At 39.0% G+C, this 19,672-nt stretch overlaps 1 protein-coding gene across 1 annotated transcript; it reads right to left on the reverse strand.

Annotated features, from left to right (window-relative positions):
- Nucleotides 1-949: 949 nt before the first annotated feature.
- Nucleotides 950-17,751, reverse strand: cpe (carboxypeptidase E). Its single transcript, XM_053479737.1, has 9 exons — nucleotides 17,363-17,751; nucleotides 8,095-8,291; nucleotides 7,686-7,853; nucleotides 7,457-7,574; nucleotides 5,932-6,114; nucleotides 3,683-3,822; nucleotides 3,222-3,321; nucleotides 2,141-2,259; nucleotides 950-1,981 (listed from the first exon to the last, which is right to left on the reverse strand). The coding sequence occupies exons 1-9, from the start codon at nucleotides 17,652-17,654 to the stop codon at nucleotides 1,883-1,885; spliced, it is 1,416 nt and encodes a 471-aa protein (XP_053335712.1). The 5' UTR covers nucleotides 17,655-17,751; the 3' UTR covers nucleotides 950-1,882.
- Between the last annotated feature and the right edge of the window lie 1,921 nt (nucleotides 17,752-19,672).

A 19,672-nucleotide genomic window follows, 5' to 3' on the forward strand; every position in this document is an offset into this window, starting at 1 on the left:
CTTTTGACTGGTAGTGTATATTTGTAGGATTTGAAAATGTTTTGGATGATGTTTTAGAAACATTTTGGTAAATGTTCCAGAAATTTCTAGGATGATATTCTGGGCATATTTGGGATAAAATTCTGGGGACATTTTAAAAAACATCGAAGCACTGTCAGTGCTTTGATTAACATTTTGGATAACATTCATAAGAGAAATTTGTAGAAGAACTATTTGTTTAAGAACTATATTTGTAGGAACTGAAGAAGTTTTGGAGAACATTCTGGAAACATTTTAGTTAATGTTCTGGAAATGTTCTAAATATGATTCTGAAAATGTTCTTGGAATGTTTTGAATTTTTGGGTACCCTCTAGGTAACATTCTGTCAATCATTTGGAGAACATTCTGGAAATTTAGACAATGTTTAAATCTTGTAAGAACTACATTTGTAGGTAAGATATATTTCCATGTTTGTTATTCAAAATAGATTGCTAGATTGTTAACCCATACTTATCCCAGGATGTCCAGCAGACCGGACAGTTTGGACATTCTTGGAAACTAATACCATTCTTTTAATGTAAACTGTTACCTAAGGTTTTTCTCTTAAATGTACAAATTAATAAGCAACGACTGTCAGTCAACAGCCTACTGTAAACGCCTTCAGACCCATCATTTTTGGTCTTTCAACTGCACTGTGGAATAGGGAGAAAAAACACCTAAAAGAAAAGTTTAATCGGCTTGTACAGTAATAATTCTGATCAGCAGTACATTCATAATCAAGGCTTACAGTAAGAAATCAGTTTGGAAAGTGCAATAATATCTGACTCTGGATAGATTGAAGACATGGCTGCACTTGACAACACTGTGTTAAAAGTCATAGTGGGACCAGAAAAGATGATTTACCCCGGAGGCTGGTGTCATTTTAAATATACGTCTCATTTTAATTATACACAAAGAAGGAGAGCAGACACAGAGTTACAGTGTTTATTAAATAAAGACCGTCCACCATTTTCCGTATCACGCTTGTGCATTATGGTACTGTTTACAAAATTGTCACATTTGTGCCTTAACTGTTTGTCACGTTAAATTCAAAGTTAAACTTTACTTTAGGAATATACACCATACCAGTTTATAGCTCTAATAGAATTATTTCTTATATAGATCTAAGAATAAAAGAGTTCGCTAAGAACCTCGTGAGCATTCCCCAGAAATTATTTAAATATTTAAATGATCATAAAACTAGACAGGTTTTACAACGGATGCAATTCGTTTTAAAATAGCAACAATAACAAAGAGAGAAAACATTCGCGGAACTGAAGAGATGGAAAGCATAAATAGGTTGTAGAGTCTCGGGTTAGTCATCGTCATTATCGATAGTGATCAATATAATTAATAACTGACACGTACATTCATTCACAACACAGTGCTTCCTGGTTGGGTAGTGATAAACATATCTCACAAGAACAATGTCGAAAAGGAAAGATAGAGTACACCATTTGCGTTATTAACTACCCGTACGTGTGTGTATATACAGTAATGTATATGTGTGACCACACACACACAGGCAATTGACAATTAACATATTGTTGCAAACAACACCTATAAGCTAAATGCCCATCAATATTTGCAGAAAAGAATCCATTAATACATGAGTGGCAGAGCACGACATCAGTGAAACTGTATTAAACCCCGGTAAACTGTACTAAACTTTTATCTTCCTTCTCTACCAATACACATTCTCCATCAGATCACCACAGCGTTCCCTGCTCGTCCACTGTCGCGCCCTAGAAAAACAGCTACTATAATGTAAATGAGCACACATACTGTACGTACAACATCGATTAAATATTTTACACCCAGGATTCCCAGTCGGGTCAGCAACTGGTACAGATGGTTTTGGAATTTAGAAGTTCAGGGTCTCTGACATCATCTTCCACCAATCCATGAGCTCCTCTTTCTCTTCTTCCTTCCGTTCCTCCAAGGATTCCAATTCAAAATCGAGCTGCAACACACACATAAGGGTTATATATATATATATATATATATATATATATATAGCACGTCCTTATTAAAACATTTATTATTTATTTGCAGCATTTAATGTACAAATATACTCCCTAATAAAGTGTGTGTGTGTGTGAGAGAGAGAGAGTGCGTTTACCCGAACAGCAGGGCTGTGTGGAACAGCTACTTTCTTGGTCATTGTAAGATATCCAGGAACTGTGGCTGAAACTTTGTAGTTACCAGGAGCCAATAAGCGCCAATAATCACCATCCTTAGCTAGACAATTATAAAAATAATATTATTTATTAATAATAATAATAATAATAATAATAATATTAATAATAATAATATTAATAATAATAATAAGTATATTATGTAACAAAAATAATAATATGTATTCATTATAACAGCAGCAATAAAGACACTAATGGCATCAGTCCACGCTTTAAACTTATATCATGGATGTTAGATGCCAAAGTCATGGCTAGAATGGTCCCCTACACCTAATTAAGTGAATAATGGCAGCAATGTGCAGTAAGTATGATGTTTCCTTGAAAGATGTAACAACTATTAATAATGCCATCATGTGAATGTCATAAGGGGGATATAATTTTGTATGAAAGAATTTATGTTGAAGTGTGTATAATTTTTTTTGAGCACCTCTGTAGTTCACAAACAAACAGCCGTGTATTTTTGTCATTTAAATTATATAAGTATAATGTTTTTGCTGGGAAGTTCACAAGCACACTATACAATGTTGCCACTAGGTGGCAGTCTTGGCATCATATTGAGCCTTCACTGCAAAACCATCTTAGCATCTTAGCATGTGAAATATTCTCGAGAAATGTATGTATAATTTACACAAAAAAAGTTTACAACAAAACAAATGTTTAAGATTGTTAAGATTAGTTTTAGGAAAATGTTACTAAAAATGGCAGAATGTTTGCTTCATTAAAAAAAATTGATTCCTAAAACTAGCAAAACTATTTGCCAATAGAACTTTTTAATAGACATAAGAAAATAATAAAATTCAAAATAATTTTTTTCCTTAAGATTTTATTAAAATTTAATAAAAAATAAGCCTGATGAGCTTATATTTTGTTAATTTAAGAAAATGTACAGTAGATATTTTTTATTCAAGATATTTTTATCAGTTTTCCGCTGGTCTTATTGACTATTGATCAGTAATTTGTGTGATATGATGTATTATTAATGTCTGTACTGGTGTGTGCATCCACCTGAGGTAACGTCATGGTCGATTCCCTCCACAGAAATGGAGGCATTGGAGATGGGATTTCCCTGAAGATCACGCACAAATCCTGTCACTCCACGGTGAACCTGAAAAAGGGGAACGATACCTCATCATCTATACCGCTTTATCCTGTATACAGGGTCACAGGGGGCCTGAAGCCTATAGCAGGTGACTGAGGTCCTGAGGCGGTGTACACCCTGGACAGGGTGCCAATTCATCGCAGGCCACACTCACATACACACACTCACACACTACAGGGCAATATGGGAATGCCAACTAGCCTAATCTCTCTGAGGCGGGAATAGAACCTGGACCCTATGGGGTGCTAACCACTACACCATTGTGCCTCGATCACTGTAAACTATACATAGTTATTTAGGGTACAATAGATGCCATCATGTGCATGAACACAAGCCCTTTGATAGATTTGAATATAAAGACACACACCTGTGCGATATAGTTGATGAGGGAGTTGCGGTTCTGGTCCCAGTACATTTTGAGTGTGTTCTCCAGTGGAAACTTGTCACAGCTCAACTCCAGCGTGATCTCAAAACAGTTGCTGCTCAGATAGTTAAAGTCCTGCATGCCTGAGTGATAAAGAAAAAGATAGAACGTGTGATTTGAGAGATGTTTTGCACTTACACAAACAGTCGAAAATTTGCACACACGTTTCTAATCTCCTGGTCGTTGCTGATTTTAAACGATGCTGATGGCGTTCAAAATATGCAATAATCTCCTTTGGACAGTTGATATTAAGACGTGACTGCTCTGTAAAGCCTTCATAGCCGTAGTTTGATGTGATGTTAATTGGTGATTTCTGAAGCTGGTGACTCTAAATGAACGTCTCCTCTGCAGCAGAGGTAAGTTTTGGTCTTGCTTTCCTGGGATGGTCTTCATGAGAGACAGTTTCATCATGGTGCTTGATTTTGCAAATGTACTTGAACTATTCCAGAACAGCTGACTGTTGTGTCTTAAAATAGCAATTAACTTAATTACCTAATGTGTTAAATCACTAAACAAAAAACATTGAATTAGAAGAGGTGTCCAAACTTTTGTCTGGTATTATATGTGATATCAGTTGCTTGGTGTGGTTAGCTCATTCAGTATTGTTGCTTGGATATCATATACCAGTGGTGGACAAAAGAACCCAAATCCTGTAATTGAGTCAAAATAGAGATATCCCAAGTAAAAAAATTGCTCGAGTAAAAGCAGAAGTCCTTCATTTATATATATATTTTTTTTTTAAGTACAGAAGTACTTACCTTTTACTTAAAATCCATATAAATATCAAAAGTTCTGAGCGAGTATTAACTAACAGTAGGCTTAAAGTCATAGTAACTGACTTTTTAGCACTATCTGAAATCAACTCCAATTCTGATCTCAACGCCTGCTATATGATTGAGCATTTTACAGAGGGAAGACAAATCACACACTTCCATATAACAATCAGCAGGTGGCCATGTTACCGTTTCACCATCAATGCTAAACACCACTGACGCAACGCCATGCACGAGTGTAGCGAAGCAGAAAGTACAGATACCTGTTGTAGAATGTAGTGAAGTCAAAATAAAATTATCTGCTAATAAAAACTACTCAAGTGATGTATAGATATGTGAACTTAAAATTGCAGTAATAAAGTAAATGTACGTACTTAGTTAGCTTTCTTCCACCAATGGTAGATTCGATAGACATGCTAATGTATTTAAACCTTACCAATTAAGAAATGGGGAAAAAAAACATGAGTGTCCAGGAGCTAAGATGGAGATACTGTATGTTGGAAAGGTAACAAGCATTTGTTATTTATTTTAATGTAATACAATACCGTTCCTTTGAAAACTGCAAATTTGGTCTATAGTACATTCTAAGTCAAGATTTAGGACCTTGTTAACAACTACGGTAAGTATGGTTTTTTTTTAGTTTTTTTGGTATTTCTTTCTGCATGAGCATATTGAATTGACCTGGCTGAACTGGAGTATGATTGATTAGAAAATGGTTGGTTTAATATTCCTGGAATGGGTAAGATGGGTTTAACATTCTGTAGGGTTGGATTGGTCTAACTGGCTGGGATTAGTCACAAGGTGTTGGGGGAATTGATTGAAGCTTAAAATTGCGAGCTGCTTTCCGAACACTGGTGGTATTTCCAGTACTCCTGTCTAGGATTAAGATTTTCCTGTGTAACATTGTTTTCACTGTAGAGCATTTTAACCAAAGCCCCTTAAACCAGTTGATGGTCTCACTGTACACAGTTTAATATGCAGTGAAATGCTTATACGACTGTTCGAGGTCGAGTAGAATAAAAAGACAGAAAGATAGAAGGTCTAGCTGTCTGCAGGATTGGGTGGGATTAGTCTAGCTGTCTTCGAGAGTAAGTTGGATTAGTCTAGCTGTATTCGAGAATGTGTGGGACTGATCTAGCTGTCTGTGGGAAAGGGTGGGATTGGTCCGACTGCAGGAGTGGGTGGAATTGGTCCGAACGGGTGGGATTGATGCGACTGCGTGGGATCGGTCTGACTGCAGGAGTGGGTGGAGTTGGTCTAGCTTTCAGCAGGAGTGGATGGGATCAGTCCAGGGCTGAGCAGTTTTTTTAGCAAGCAAGAAGTTTTCTTCAAATACTGTATACATATCTCTGAATTGTACCTGATTTGACCACGCCAAACGTGTCAAAAACTGTGGACCATAATGATTTGTTTCTGTACCTCCAGGCACACTGTACCAGGCCCCTCCATTAGTGATGCCCTCTTTGAAACTGGAATCATCATCATTTTTGCGGCATGGTGCTCGATTTGGGTCCGACATCACTGGGTTGTAGCTGGAGTACGCCTTCGCCAAGCTCTTAAACACCAAGTCGTCAGGGCTGGCGCTGTACTCGTGAGTAGATCCTAAAAAGCAGAAAAGGAAATATTATGCACTGCAAACATCCACAACACCTGCTGCTTCATCTGCTACTCATTTCAGTCCTCCAACTGAGTTTAGCAGGCCTTTCTGTTTAACAAGTGTGTTTATATTTTTTACTGTGCCCCATAAATTTGACTGTGAAACAGGTGCTGTTGTGGAGCTTGGGAAGGAAACACTTAAGAAGGCCACATGTGTGTGTGTGTGTGTGTGTGTGTGTGTGTCGCAGATTTGACTTCTTTGACTATTTTCTCCCCAATATCAGTCGTAGCCAATTCCTCCCCGTCGCTAGGGGGCTCCCACATTAAGGTTCTACTACCACTCAGTCGGAAGGGCGAAGACTATCCCGTGTTTCCTCCGAACCGCATGACGTCAGCCGACCGCATATTTTCGAACTGCTTGCTCACGCACCATTAGGGGCAAAGTAACACACTCGGGGGAAGCGCTAGCCGCTCCTTCCGCGTGCACGAGCTTACAGACGCCCCTGATTGGCTGTAGAGCCATGATTAATCTGGGAGCGCAAGTACCTCCCATCCCTCCCCCCTGAGAGAGCTCGGCCAATCAGCTCTCTCTGTGCCTCCGGCTGTGAGAGGAAAACAGCATCACCCGGAGTTCGAACCAGCGCTCCCCGGATGATAGGGCGAGCGCTTTACCACTGCGCCACTCAAAGTTTTTAGATGATTTGGGAAAGGGACGAATCATGAATGAACTCATATAATATTTTGGAAAGCTCAGTTAAATTTCACTTTCACCACACCCAGGCCTGATTACTGCCAGACCTGATTCATCAAGAAATCACTTAAACAGAACCTCTCTGACAAAGTGAAGCACACTACAAGATCTCAAAAAACAACCTTATTTAAAGAACTTCAAAAACATATTAGAAACAAAGTAATTGACATGTATCAGTCTGGAAAAGGTTACAAAGCCATTTCTAAGGCTTTGGGACTCCAGTGAACCACGGTGAGAGCCGTTATTCACAAATGGAGAAAAACTTGTACCAGTGGTGATCTGCCCAGGAGTGGCCAGCCTACCTAAATTACTCAAAGAGCACAACAACGATTCATCCATGATCTCATTCAAGAACCCCGGAAAAACATCTAAAGCCCTGCAGGCATCACTGTGCTCAGTTAAGGTCAGTGTTCAGCTTAGTGTGTGTTTTGGCAGCTTCTCAGTCTAAGCTGGATTTTCTATTAGGGGTTCAAAAGAGCATTAGAGTTTCAGACCTTTATACAAACAGCCTTCACTGTAGAAGGTCTGATGAGTTTAGAGTCAGGACAAGTATGTGTCTGTGTGTGTGTGTGCGTGTTTAAGAGTGTGTTCTCGCACCACTTCGGGTTTCGTCATATGGGTAATTAGCCACCACGTCTCCTCCATGAAGGTTGGCTGACAGGACAAATGGGATGTCCATAATCCAGTGAATTACTGCCTTCGTCTCCGGGGCGAGCTACAAAACACAAAAGTCAAAGGTTACTTTTTTAACAGTATTATTTACATTATTAACATTATATTGACTTCACTTGAGTTTCACATTAATTGTTTTCCCGTTCTCGCTCACCTTAGCATTTTCATCTACAGCCTTCTTCATGTTTTTCAGCAGGTGGTTGTTCGCTCCTCCGTCTCTCTCGTTCATGTAGACGATACGGTCCAGGTCTGGGAAGTTCCGGTTCAGGTCGATACCCTGAGCGTTGCTGCGTCCTACGAACCAGTCCTTCATTTCTCCAGACTGAACACATATACACACACGTTTTATGTCTATAGTTAATTAAATTCCCCCCCCAAAATCCTTTATAAATGTGTATTATAAATCTATCTATCTATTGTTAACGAGTAACAGTGTGAGATTTAGCCTCAGATGTTTGTACATTGAAATATCCCTACATGATATGGATGTAAGGCCATGTACTGCATGGCACAGATCACACTGCATGTCCTGTAAGTGTATCTGTGTGTTCATGCGTTCTTACCTGCGAGGCGGCTTTCTCAAAGCCATCAGGGTTCATGGAGGGCATGATGTGGATGCGAGTGGAGTGGATCAGGTTGATGATGGTGTCATTGCCTTGTTGATACTCATTACACAGATACTGAGCCAGATAGATCAAGAGCTCCCTGCCAACCGCTTCATTGCCATGCATGTTCCCAATGTACTTAAATTCTGGCTCACCTACAATGCACACACACACACATAAAGTTATGCATATATGTATACTATATTTATATACATATATAAATGGCATATGGATGAATTTAATGGCAATACACTCATCACTGGGATGTCTTCTTGACAATTATTTAAAAAATATATATATTTTAAAAAGGATTTAAATGAATAGATTAGTTTTTCCTATAACGGCATGCCTTGCCATGTTTTATTCCTTAAGTAGATCCGTTCAGTTCATATTTTCATATATTAATTCAGTAATAAACATCAGCCCCGATTCTGTAAATCGTAAAAAGATTTAAACAGTGTTTGTGTCAAAACAGCGCCAAAAAACAAGGACACAAATACACACACGCTCTTACATGTACACACATATTTAAAACAGATGGCGGTTGTTTAATTGAGCAGTAAGCAGCAGCAGGGCGAACTCTCTATTTGGGATTTTTATAGCCGCTTTTTTTTAGCGTCGCCTGGTCTCATAAAACATTTCATGCATATGTGTGCAGGCAGGTGTGTGTCTTAAAGTAATAGTGGGATCCTTTCACAATAAGGTAAAAAAAACAGTCTTTGAAGTCCCCTAAAAATACATTTAAATCCAGCAGATGGTAAAGTTATAGCGCTTCCCTGAGCCGTCCAAAGGAAACATCGTAAAAATGTTGTGTGACACACATGGAAAGATTGTTTGTGGAAATCTTTATGCACCTCACAAGTCATGGTGCCATGTGATTGTACAAGGATTCTTTATACGCTTTGATTTATCTCAGTTTATGATTTCTGTAACTTACATCAAGTTTATTTATTTTATATTATTCATCATAAAACATAGCGGGTGTGGTGTATTTTTATTGGAGCAAATGACACTTATTAAAAAAAAAAAAAAGAAAGATTATTAAATATTACACAACATTTATTTTGCAATATTGAGCAATCCCAATTCTGAGTTATATTTTTAGGTTTGCAGTACAGTTTAAAAAGGTTCTAGGAGCTTTTGTTTCTTATGCTGCGTTCAAGTCCTTGTTGAATTTTAGACTTTAAAGTAGTAAAGATGCATCTAAACGACTCTGTAGTTTAGAAAGCTTAGGCTTCTTTTCCCGACTCCCCCTGCTGGCCAGTGTTAACATTGTTTTTTGTTCTCTGTTCTCGGGTACGATTGTTTATTTACATTGTCGAATACAGCAGGTGTGTATATACTTGATTTGTGAGCCGCCATAAAAAAAACAAGAAGAACTGAACAAGGAAGTGAACCATCATGCTCCGCCTAATATTATTGATATTCTGAAACAAAAAAAAAAAAGGAAAGAGCAGTGCTCTCGCCTGCCTTCCTACTTCAGCTTTGGCTGTGTAGGTTAGAGGATAAGATTGGAGATTTCGGAAAAGACAGACGGCACTGATGACGTAGCATCTAAACAGCCATCTACTTTCATTCCCATTACACTCAGTGTATCGTTCCTGAGATCACCTCTTCAAGCAGACTCGGGCACGGCTGCAAAGCATGGAATGATTGTGTTCACACTGATCAAAAAGAACCAGACTTTTTCCATTTTAAAGGTTTAGTGTTAAATGTGATAATAAGTTCTGGTTCTGTTACGTCGATGCAACGTCAACATGCCGGCATTCACAGTGAGGGGAAATAATTGTGTGATGTAAAGTTTTTGAGCATTTTTTTGGAGTTCCTATATTTAAAATCATTAAATCATGGGTGATAGTTTGATAACTGATATGTAAACTGGCTTTCTGTTTTCTGTTTATTCAAACTACCACATACACTTTAAAAAGAAAGAAATTTAAGCATTAACAAAACTATTTTTGTACAGCGCTTACAGCGAGTGTTTGAGTCAGTGTGAAGGCACCAATTTGGGGAGCAGGAGATGCCGAGCTGGAAATTTCCCAAGGGTTCCCAGTTTCATAAACCGCACATAAGAAGGTCAGGGTTTCATTAGCAGGAATGCAGGAATGCACAGACAAATCTTTTTATAAGGTTAGTTTTTAGCTAGGAACATTGCATGAGCAATATGATACGAACCATTGATACATGAAATGTTCTCAGAACATTGTGGGAATGTTATTTTTATAACATTACCATCTAAACCGTGTATATATCAAAACAGTAGGCCAAATACATTAACACATTTCTAATACAATCTACAGTAACAGATCACATATATATATATATATATATATATATATATATATAGACTGTTAATGTTAAGGATCGAATGAAAGCCACACGAAGGGGAACCCTCTTTCTCTCTCAATCACATGAAAGAAGGTGAAACTAGGATACTCTCACTATGAAGAAAAAAAAATAAACCTCAGAAAAGCAACATCTGCCAAAGTCATTAGCAGAGCTCTGAAAGCGCTCCTTAACCCCCCAAGACACACACACACACACACACACACACGCACACACCTTTATGGCCACATTACCCTCTGTCGTAGCATCTGGGACTGTTTAACTACTCCATTTTAATGTTGTGTGTAATGATGCGTTTCTATACGCCATCGCTTTCCAGAGCGGTTCTTTACGTGAACTCCGGCGTATAAACAATAGCACGGACCGTTTTACACACACACACACCGTAAATCACAATATGGATGCAGCTTTGTGTCCTGCGCCACTACGATGTGTTATGAGGAAAAATGACACTTGGACTTGCGTTGTGGAACCAAGCTCAAGTCGAAAGTCGCTATTTTTAAATTGCTTATACTATTCTTCTGACTGCAATGAAATAAACAGAGCCATTGTGGAGGGTTTTGTGCACTTTCTGGCTTCTTTCTCTCCTTCTGGCTATGAGCCCTGTCAAGTCCATTCATTCGCTTAAAGATCTGATGATGAAAAACATATGACACTCACTCCCTCATTCATATAAACACACTGTGGAACAAAGGATGAAATATGGACCGATCTTAAACTAACAGGGGCTGAAAGGAAAGCTGGAGAGAGGGATGAAACAGGGAGGCAGATTAATCTCTTCTTAGCCTGAACCAGAGAGAGAGAGAGAGAGAGAGAGAAGAATCTAGTTGTATAACGATGAAAAATCTCTTTTGGCTTTTTCTCCTCACACTCCTTCACTCTCTAACATTTGGACTTTTATTGATCTACAGTTTGAGAGGAGACGGAGACCAGATGGAGATTGATATCAATCTCAGAAATTATGCAGCTAGTGCTCGCCGTTAGTCTTTCCACCTGGTTGTTTATTCATCCTTCAATCCATCCGTGCGTACGTTCGTTAAATAACCCGGCATCTAAGTCAACACAGTGACAGATTTTAAGCAGCCATCCAATATAAAAAGACGTCAACGGTGACCTGGTTTCTATGGATACCGTGACAAAAGGTGGCATTTTTCCTCAAGATAAGAACGCACACACAAGTGCTGAGTCATTATGGAAACAGGCAGTGGTGCTCACTCGGAAATGTGGCATTAGTGCCATTTGCAATCAGTACACCGTGGTTTATCACCTTCGCACATGGTGCAATGATTCTTCTTATCTTTGTCACTATAGCTTAGACTCTATAGCTTTTGTCACAGAACACTCAGCAACAAAGCCGAACAAAGGACATACGTTTACCACCTGTACTCACTCAACAGGCTGAGATAATGTTAACTTGCGGTAGCATTGAAGATGTGTAGCCTGGTGTGTAGTCCACTGATATTGTGTATATATAATTCCACATTTACCTCCTTTAACATTCCTTGCAAAATTATAAAACATAATAGTGGAAAAATAAATTTTCTGACCTGTATTAAGAACATTGAGCTTTTTGTGTCTGTTTGAGTAAAAGCAGAGACAACCCAAGTAGAATATTACTCAAGTAAACGTAGAAGTCCTCGATGTACTTGCTTATCAAAATTATTGAGCTTGTATTAGCTCACTGTAACCTTAAAGTCATGGTAAGAGTCTCTCTCTCTCTCTCTCTGTCCTGATTTCAAACACCTGCTACAAGTTTGAGCGTTTCACACAGGGGAAGGTAAATCATGCAATTACATATACTGGTCAGCAGGTAGCCATATTACCGCTTCAAATATCACATGCTGTGGTTATGTACCGCAGCACTATGCACTAATCTAGTTAAGTAGAATGTATATATATATATATATATACAGAATATTTGTTGTAAATTGTAGCGAAGTAAAAGTAAAAGGTATCCACTAACAGAACTACTCAAGCAATAGACAGATACAGTTCTGTGCAAAAGTCTTAGGCAGCATATTATATGCTGTACCAATTTTGTTATACATGTTCATCATGTCTGCATAATTATGTACAAAATCATTTAGTATTTCCATATATAGCTTAAAAATTAACAAATAAATAACATTACAGGAGAATATATGCATGGCTGTAAAGAAAACAAACTAATGTAATGGAGTTTTAGACACATATTTGTGCAGTTTTGTAAGAAAACAGCTGTTCCTCCATCCTTTATATTCTTATGCAAATCCCAGGAGCGTACATTAGGTTCTTTGTTACTTTGTAACTTAGTAAATGTACTTAGTTTACCTTCCACCTCTACTGAGGAGAAATAAAATCCACACAAAAATTTAAGGTTAGCATCTGCCAGTTAGCATGACTGTGTTAACTGTGTTGAGTTAGCAAGCCACTAACTCACTGAACTGCACTGTTCAGCTCTTGTCATTAAAGAAAAAAAAAGATTCAGTGGAGGAAATTACATGAAAAAGCTAGTACTGGTTTAATGTGTATAAGGTTTTTAAATTTGGAGACATTTAAACAAATTTGTAAACATTTTAAATGTTTTTAAACCCGATTTGTCCGCATTATTACCTCAGCTTATTCGGTTAGCACCTTAGCCAGCATTAGTTCGCAAAAAAATCTTATTTGCAGCTGCTTTTAAATTGAGCTTGTAAAATCTTACTTTCAGCATATAAATTAAATTAAAAAAGTAAATTATGTTGCTAATTAACTGGGACGTATGCTAAGGACATGCTAAAGCTAAACGACTTATCTAGCTAATGCTTAGTCAATAAGTAATCATTTTATTGAAGTTAAGATTGTATAGTCACAGTGGAAACAAGACAAACCAAGTCTAAATTTCTAGCTAAGGTACCATGATATGGTACAACTACCATGACGATACAGTTATGCCTAGCATTAGCCACTCCATAGCCTTTGCTAAATTAATGATTTCTTTCCATATAATTAACATGAATTTTTACCTTTTCGGTAGTTAAACATCCCTAATCTATCAAAGTCATACAGTATTTGCATGACATAAAGAAAACTGAGCAATATTATCATTCCAAAAAAAAAAAACCCTTAATGAATAAAAACAACATACATATTCCGCCAATTAATTAGTGCTATGTCTGTATCTAAACCAACCAGTCTGTTCACTTTTTGTTAAAACGATCATCTGGACATTCAGTCCCAACCAGGAGGTAAAAACACACGCTGTCTTTAGTGGAGAAGCAGATGTGGCAAACGTCTGATTTATTATTAATAAACGTATGCTGACAGGAAGACATCGCCTGCTAGTTCACTCACCCCAACACACACTCTCTCTTCAAGTTCCCTCGTCTCAATTTGTTTCAAAATAGGCCATTTAGGCATTTAAGTAAACAGCTTGAATAGTTGACGTTCGTAGACGTCTGAGCGGTCCTCTGCCTTACTTAACTGTGGTTCTGCGTAACCATTCCTCTTTTTTTACACCAAACCCGCCTTAAGTGTTTGTGGCTCAACAGCTCTATTTATGTCCAGTTGGACCACAGAACCAAGTCCTGGCGTTTACATTTGTGGTTCGATGGAAGAAAAGGCTGTCTGTTTTGTTGTTGGCATTGAGGTATGAAGGTAGTGCCTGATTATAGACTTGCCTCTCGTAACTCCTCACTTTGCATGCAGGCGCAAAATACACTCTCCCAGACAGGTTCATTACACTTTGTCTTGTGACCTTTTTAACAGTAGGCATGGGCATCCTTAGGTTTGTAGCTGTCTATATTTATAGCAACAACATTTACGGTGTTTAGCAAATGCCTTTATCCAGAGCGACTTCCTTTTTATAAAATTATTATTATATAGTAACTAAATTGTTGAGGGTTGAGAACTTTGCTCAAGAGCCCAACAGTGGCAACTTGCTGGTGCTGGTAGGGTTTGATCCAGGGGTGCAAATAATTCTTGAGCTGTATATTATGATACGATATATAATATGATACAAAATTATATATGATATGACTTTTACTGGTTATATCACGAAATGCCAGAAATAAAGGTTTGGCCTGTACTGCTTAATTTCTCATAATTAGAAAAAGTAATTACACCCTATCCACCAGTTCCAGTTGAAAAATGCCCCATTTTTTTTTGTGAACTTCAGCACATTGAAAAAAGCTACACTGAAGTTAAATTAATTTCTTTGGGTGGATTACAGTATGATCTCTGGGTATTTGTTAGTGAAAATGGAACAATAAAGGACAATATGAATGATGCTTTCTCTTCACATGCTTTACATGAAAAACAATGTGAAGCATTAGGAAAAGCAAGGATAGATTAATGGATGACTGTCTTTAGGTATTGTTTATCGAGAGGGAGCTGATATAATTTAAAACATTTTAAACTTTACCATTTGCCAAGAATCATTTAACAGTTGCTTTAAAGTTGCTCATCTTTAAGTCTCTCATAAATAACTCATGCTATTTAGAATATTTAGACATTTTATTATATGTTATAGCCGTTACATTTTGTAAATTTGTGTGGGTTTGCGCATGCACTTTTTATAACATCTTTTTGACCTGTATTTACAATTTGGGCTGAGGCAATTTTTAGAGTGACTTTAATTTTGTGTCTGTGTGCATTAAGTTTACATGTTCTCTCTGTGCTTGGTGGGTTTCCTCCAGGTTCTCTAGTTTCCTCTCACAGTCTAAAGATATGCAGATAATGCTAACTGGCATTTCCAAATTGACCATAGTGGGTCCCCATTAGCCTCCACAATCTATTAAACTACAGAGGTTCCTAGATGGATGGATGGATGGATGTACACTTTACGGATGTACACTATTGGTCCACCTTTTACAGCTATAACAGCTTCTACTCTTCTTGAAAAGCTGTCCACAAGATTTTGTAGTGTTTCTGTGGAACTTTGTGCCCATTCATTCTGTAAAGCATTTATGAGATCTGGCATTGATGTTAAACGAGCAGGCCTGGCTCACAATCTCCGTTGCAGATAATCCCAAGGGCGTTCAATGGGATTGTGGTAAAGGCTCTGTCAAGTTCTTCCACACCGAACTCATCAAACCATGTCTTTATAGTCCTTGCTTTGTGCAGTGGGGCACAGTCATGATGGATAGCAAATGTGTTCCCCCAACTGTTGTCACAAAATTGGAACCATAGCATTGTCCAAGATGTCTTCGTGTGCTAAATAGGGGGCCTGATTGAAACAACTAAATTCAATATTTAACAGGTTTGTCCATATAGTGTAAGAGCAGTTAAGAGGGTTAAAGGCCCAACAACTTGGTGGTGCTGGGCTTTAAAAAAAAAAACAGTCCAAAGCCTTAACCAAGCCATTTTATTGATTATTACAGCACAATAACTGTGTAAAACAGTGTGATGACACATCTGCACTACTTCTGAGCTGTATGGTCAGCTGTGAAAGGGTAACAAAGATAAGAAATGACTGTTAACTTGCTAAAACTAGGACAAACCCATTGACATGTGAGGTAGCACAGGGGACTGGGAGCTGCTTTTTTGGCAAGGTCACTGGGTTGGGCAGTAGCCCGGGCTGTGCGCGTGGAATCTAAAAAACAGGACCAGATGGTGCGCGTGCGTGCGCGTGCTAATTCTACTTCGTGCTGCATCTCGCGACACGGGAGCGCGCGCGGCTCATCACTCAAATCCGATAAATCTCCAAGGCAACGAACGGCTCTTTCTGCTTCCCCCTTAACGGTGGATGTTTAAATCCCCCGTGCCAGACGTGTACGATATTATACGGAGCACCGAAGGCGTTGTTTGACGTCCCCCCCCCCCTTTTTTTAAGCGTAATTGAGTAAGAAGGGGGTTTCGTGTAGTGATGGAGTGCGCGTGCGCCGCTGCTGGGAGCCGTGAGTTGCCTATAGCAACGGGGCGGGGGCGGCAAGTGGAAACTCATCTGGTAGCAATAAAAAAGCCTTAGTGACTCACACACACACACACACACTGGAGCATGTAGAACTAATGATAGTGCTATTTAAGAAACAGTCACACATCAGGGTGAGAGTCTCTCCTTAATCACACACGCGCGCGCACCAGTGTAGGCTATAAATAGTCTATACTAACAAATAAGACGAATAATAAAATAAAAAAAAAAACTACGAAAGAAAAAAGCTAAAGAGAAACATTTAAATAAATGCCGCATTCAAGCCACAAAATCATTATGAGTTTTAAACATAAAAAAAATATGTGTATATGTTTGTATTGTATATATTGGAATATATCATCTATTCAATCTTAATTCGCATAACAAAATTTAATACAGCATGGTTTAATATTTTACTCTGATCTGTTCAAAATAATGCTGAATGCATTCTTTACTATAATTATAATTTAAAATTGTTTGTTCTTTTTATCTTACATTTTTAATTAAACACAGCATCTACATCTAGCATTGACTAAAAACATGCATGTCACTGATTACTGATTTTTCATAAGCATTTGCTTATTGTATAACCCTTATAAAAACTGATAAGTCTGTGCATTCCGTGATAGATAGTAAATTAAGAGCTTATCATTGAACAAGCTTTCAAAATGGCGCATCAACCCGCAGTGCACTGATTATTGGTGTACTGGAGAATAAGAAATATAGGACAGGAGCTTGTATTTAGGCCAAGACTGATAACAGAGAGACATATGCATGCATACTTCCTGCGCACCTGCTCGACTAGAACTGCTCCTCAGTATATACTCCATGTTTAATATCTTTAATACCGAACGATTCGAATTATTAGGAATAATCATTAATTATTGAGCATATCTGATTATGGACGTGAAGCACCATAATCACCGTTTCATCACCACGCCTTAGTGTGCCGCTTAATTGAACGAGGTTATATGACGTCATGCGCGTTGCCGTTAGAAGAGGCCAACTGACCAGGCTCGTGGACGCCCGGGTTGTCGCTCATCTCCAGCACGAGCAGCTCGCGCCCCTCGAAGCTCTCTCCCACGGTGTAGATGCGCGCGATGGACGGACACTGCAGCCACACGGACACCAGCGCTTTGCGCATCTCCTCGTAGCGGTGATACTCGAACGAGATGTCCCCGGCGTCCATCACCGGCGCCGCCGCGCGCGCGCTCGACGCCGAAAGCAGCGCCACCATCGCCGCCGCCGCCGCCGCCACCATCAGCGGCGCGAGCGCCTGCGTGCACAATCCCGCCGCCTTCATCGCTGCTCCGCGTCTCTGTACTCCGCGTTTAAGCCTTCCTTCTCCGCGAGTCCGCCTCTTGTGATCTCTCCAGATCCCTCCTCTTTCTCTCTCTCTCTCTCTCTCTCCCTTCTTCAGTGCTGCTTCGTGTCCCGTATGAAACCGCAAAGCTTTGACGTGATGATGATGATGATGATGATGACGCGTGCGCGCTCCGCAGCTACCTGTTTAATGAGGACCGGTGCAATCTCACAGAACTCGCGCACGCACACACACGCTCGTGCTACCAGAAGCACGCGCCAGCAGGGGGCGCGCCTTCGTCATAAGTGTGCACAGATGCGAGGGAAAGAAAGGCCATGCATTTTCGCAGACTACAGGACATTTTTTAAAAATAATTTTGACGTGCTCAGCATTTATATATAGCACTTTATAGTCAGCAAGAAAGAAGTTTTGGCACCCTTATAAGCAAAAAAAAAGAGACACTATGGACAGAAACAAACTCAGAAATAACATGTGGAATAAACAGATAGAAAAAAATGGAACCCGTCCTCTTGTGGGTAACACTGGATAGTGATGTTATTCATTATTTCTCAGCATGATGATTTCTCTGATCTTCAATTCTTGCACATTGCCTTTTAATTGTTTGCTGTTTTTTTGTAGAACAAAGGTTAAATTATTTTGGGATGTCTGATCAACACAAGATCAACATTGTGGGTTTCCTTCGGGAACTCTGGTTTCCTCCCAAAGTCCAAAGACATGCAGATTAGGTTTATTGGTGTTGCCAAATTGCCCATGGTATGTAAATGAGTGTGTGTATGTGTGTGCTTCCTACGATGGATTGGCACCCACGTTTATGCTCTAAGTATCCTAGGCTCCAGGCCCCCTGTAACCCTGTGTATAGAATAAAGCAGTATAGACGTTGAGTGAGTGAGTATCTCAAATAGCAAAAGTAAGCCAGAGATTAATCTGTTCTAAGTGTTTGTTCTGTTGAAACACAAAAACAGTAGCTGTTGATTCATGTTTTTACTGAAGAATCTTCGTTATTTCATCTGCTGTCTGTAATGCACCAGTTCCACTGGTACCAAAAAATCCCCAAAGCACTATGCCATCACCACCACCACCACCCTAAACAGCTACCACAGTGCTCTTGCCTCACCTTTACGCCTCCAAAATACTTCTCTGGTTAAATCTTTTCTCTAGAAGCCCTTTCTTTATCCATGTGGTCAGGTGCAAACTTTAGTTGAGCTTGAAAATGTAGATTTTGGAGCAGGGGCTTTTTACTTAAATGGGAGTCTTTCAATCCATGTAAACTGTCTTGACAGTGACAGTGGTGTTCCAGCATCTTCCAGTTCATGACACGCCAGTGATTTGGTGGTTCCTGGATTGTTCCTGAGCATCAGAACCAATTTCCTTTTAGCTAAGGGTGACAGTTTGGAACTTTTTCCAGAACTGTGGCAAAGTGGATACTCCTTCCAGTATCCAACTGATCTTGGTATCTCAGGTTGTTTAGAAACAGCTCCAGATTTCTTAAGACATTCTTAACTTGTGTCTACCATCTGCATCCATCATCCTTTTTCTCAAATCTGCACTAAGCTCCTTTAAGTTTCTCATGTACTGTGTGTTGGTCTATCCAATGTGTGCTGTCAAACAAATCCTTTTTACAGTATGTTGCACAGAGAAGCTACCAGCTGGAGTCAATCATCATCACTAACATGAGGCACAGAGGCCCTGGGCTGGGATGTTTCAAGACAAAAGATGTTTCAAGACATTCAGAACTACTGAATGAATAATGTATGAGCATGTGTATGTATGTATAATATTGACCCTGTGTTGATTTCAGAACTCCACAAATAAATGAAACCTTGTGCTCCAAATGCCTAAATTCTTTTATTAAAGATCTTTGATATTCTTCACCAGTTTAAAGAAATCATTAAAAGCCCAATATTGGCATGACATCCACGTTGATGATAATTGTAAGTAAACTTCTAAACGCAACTGTGCCTTATTAATTTATCTTTTCTTAAATCTGTGTGCTGTGT

This window comes from Clarias gariepinus, chromosome 20 (genome assembly GCF_024256425.1).
Source record: "Clarias gariepinus isolate MV-2021 ecotype Netherlands chromosome 20, CGAR_prim_01v2, whole genome shotgun sequence".
Lineage (NCBI taxonomy): Eukaryota > Metazoa > Chordata > Actinopteri > Siluriformes > Clariidae > Clarias > Clarias gariepinus.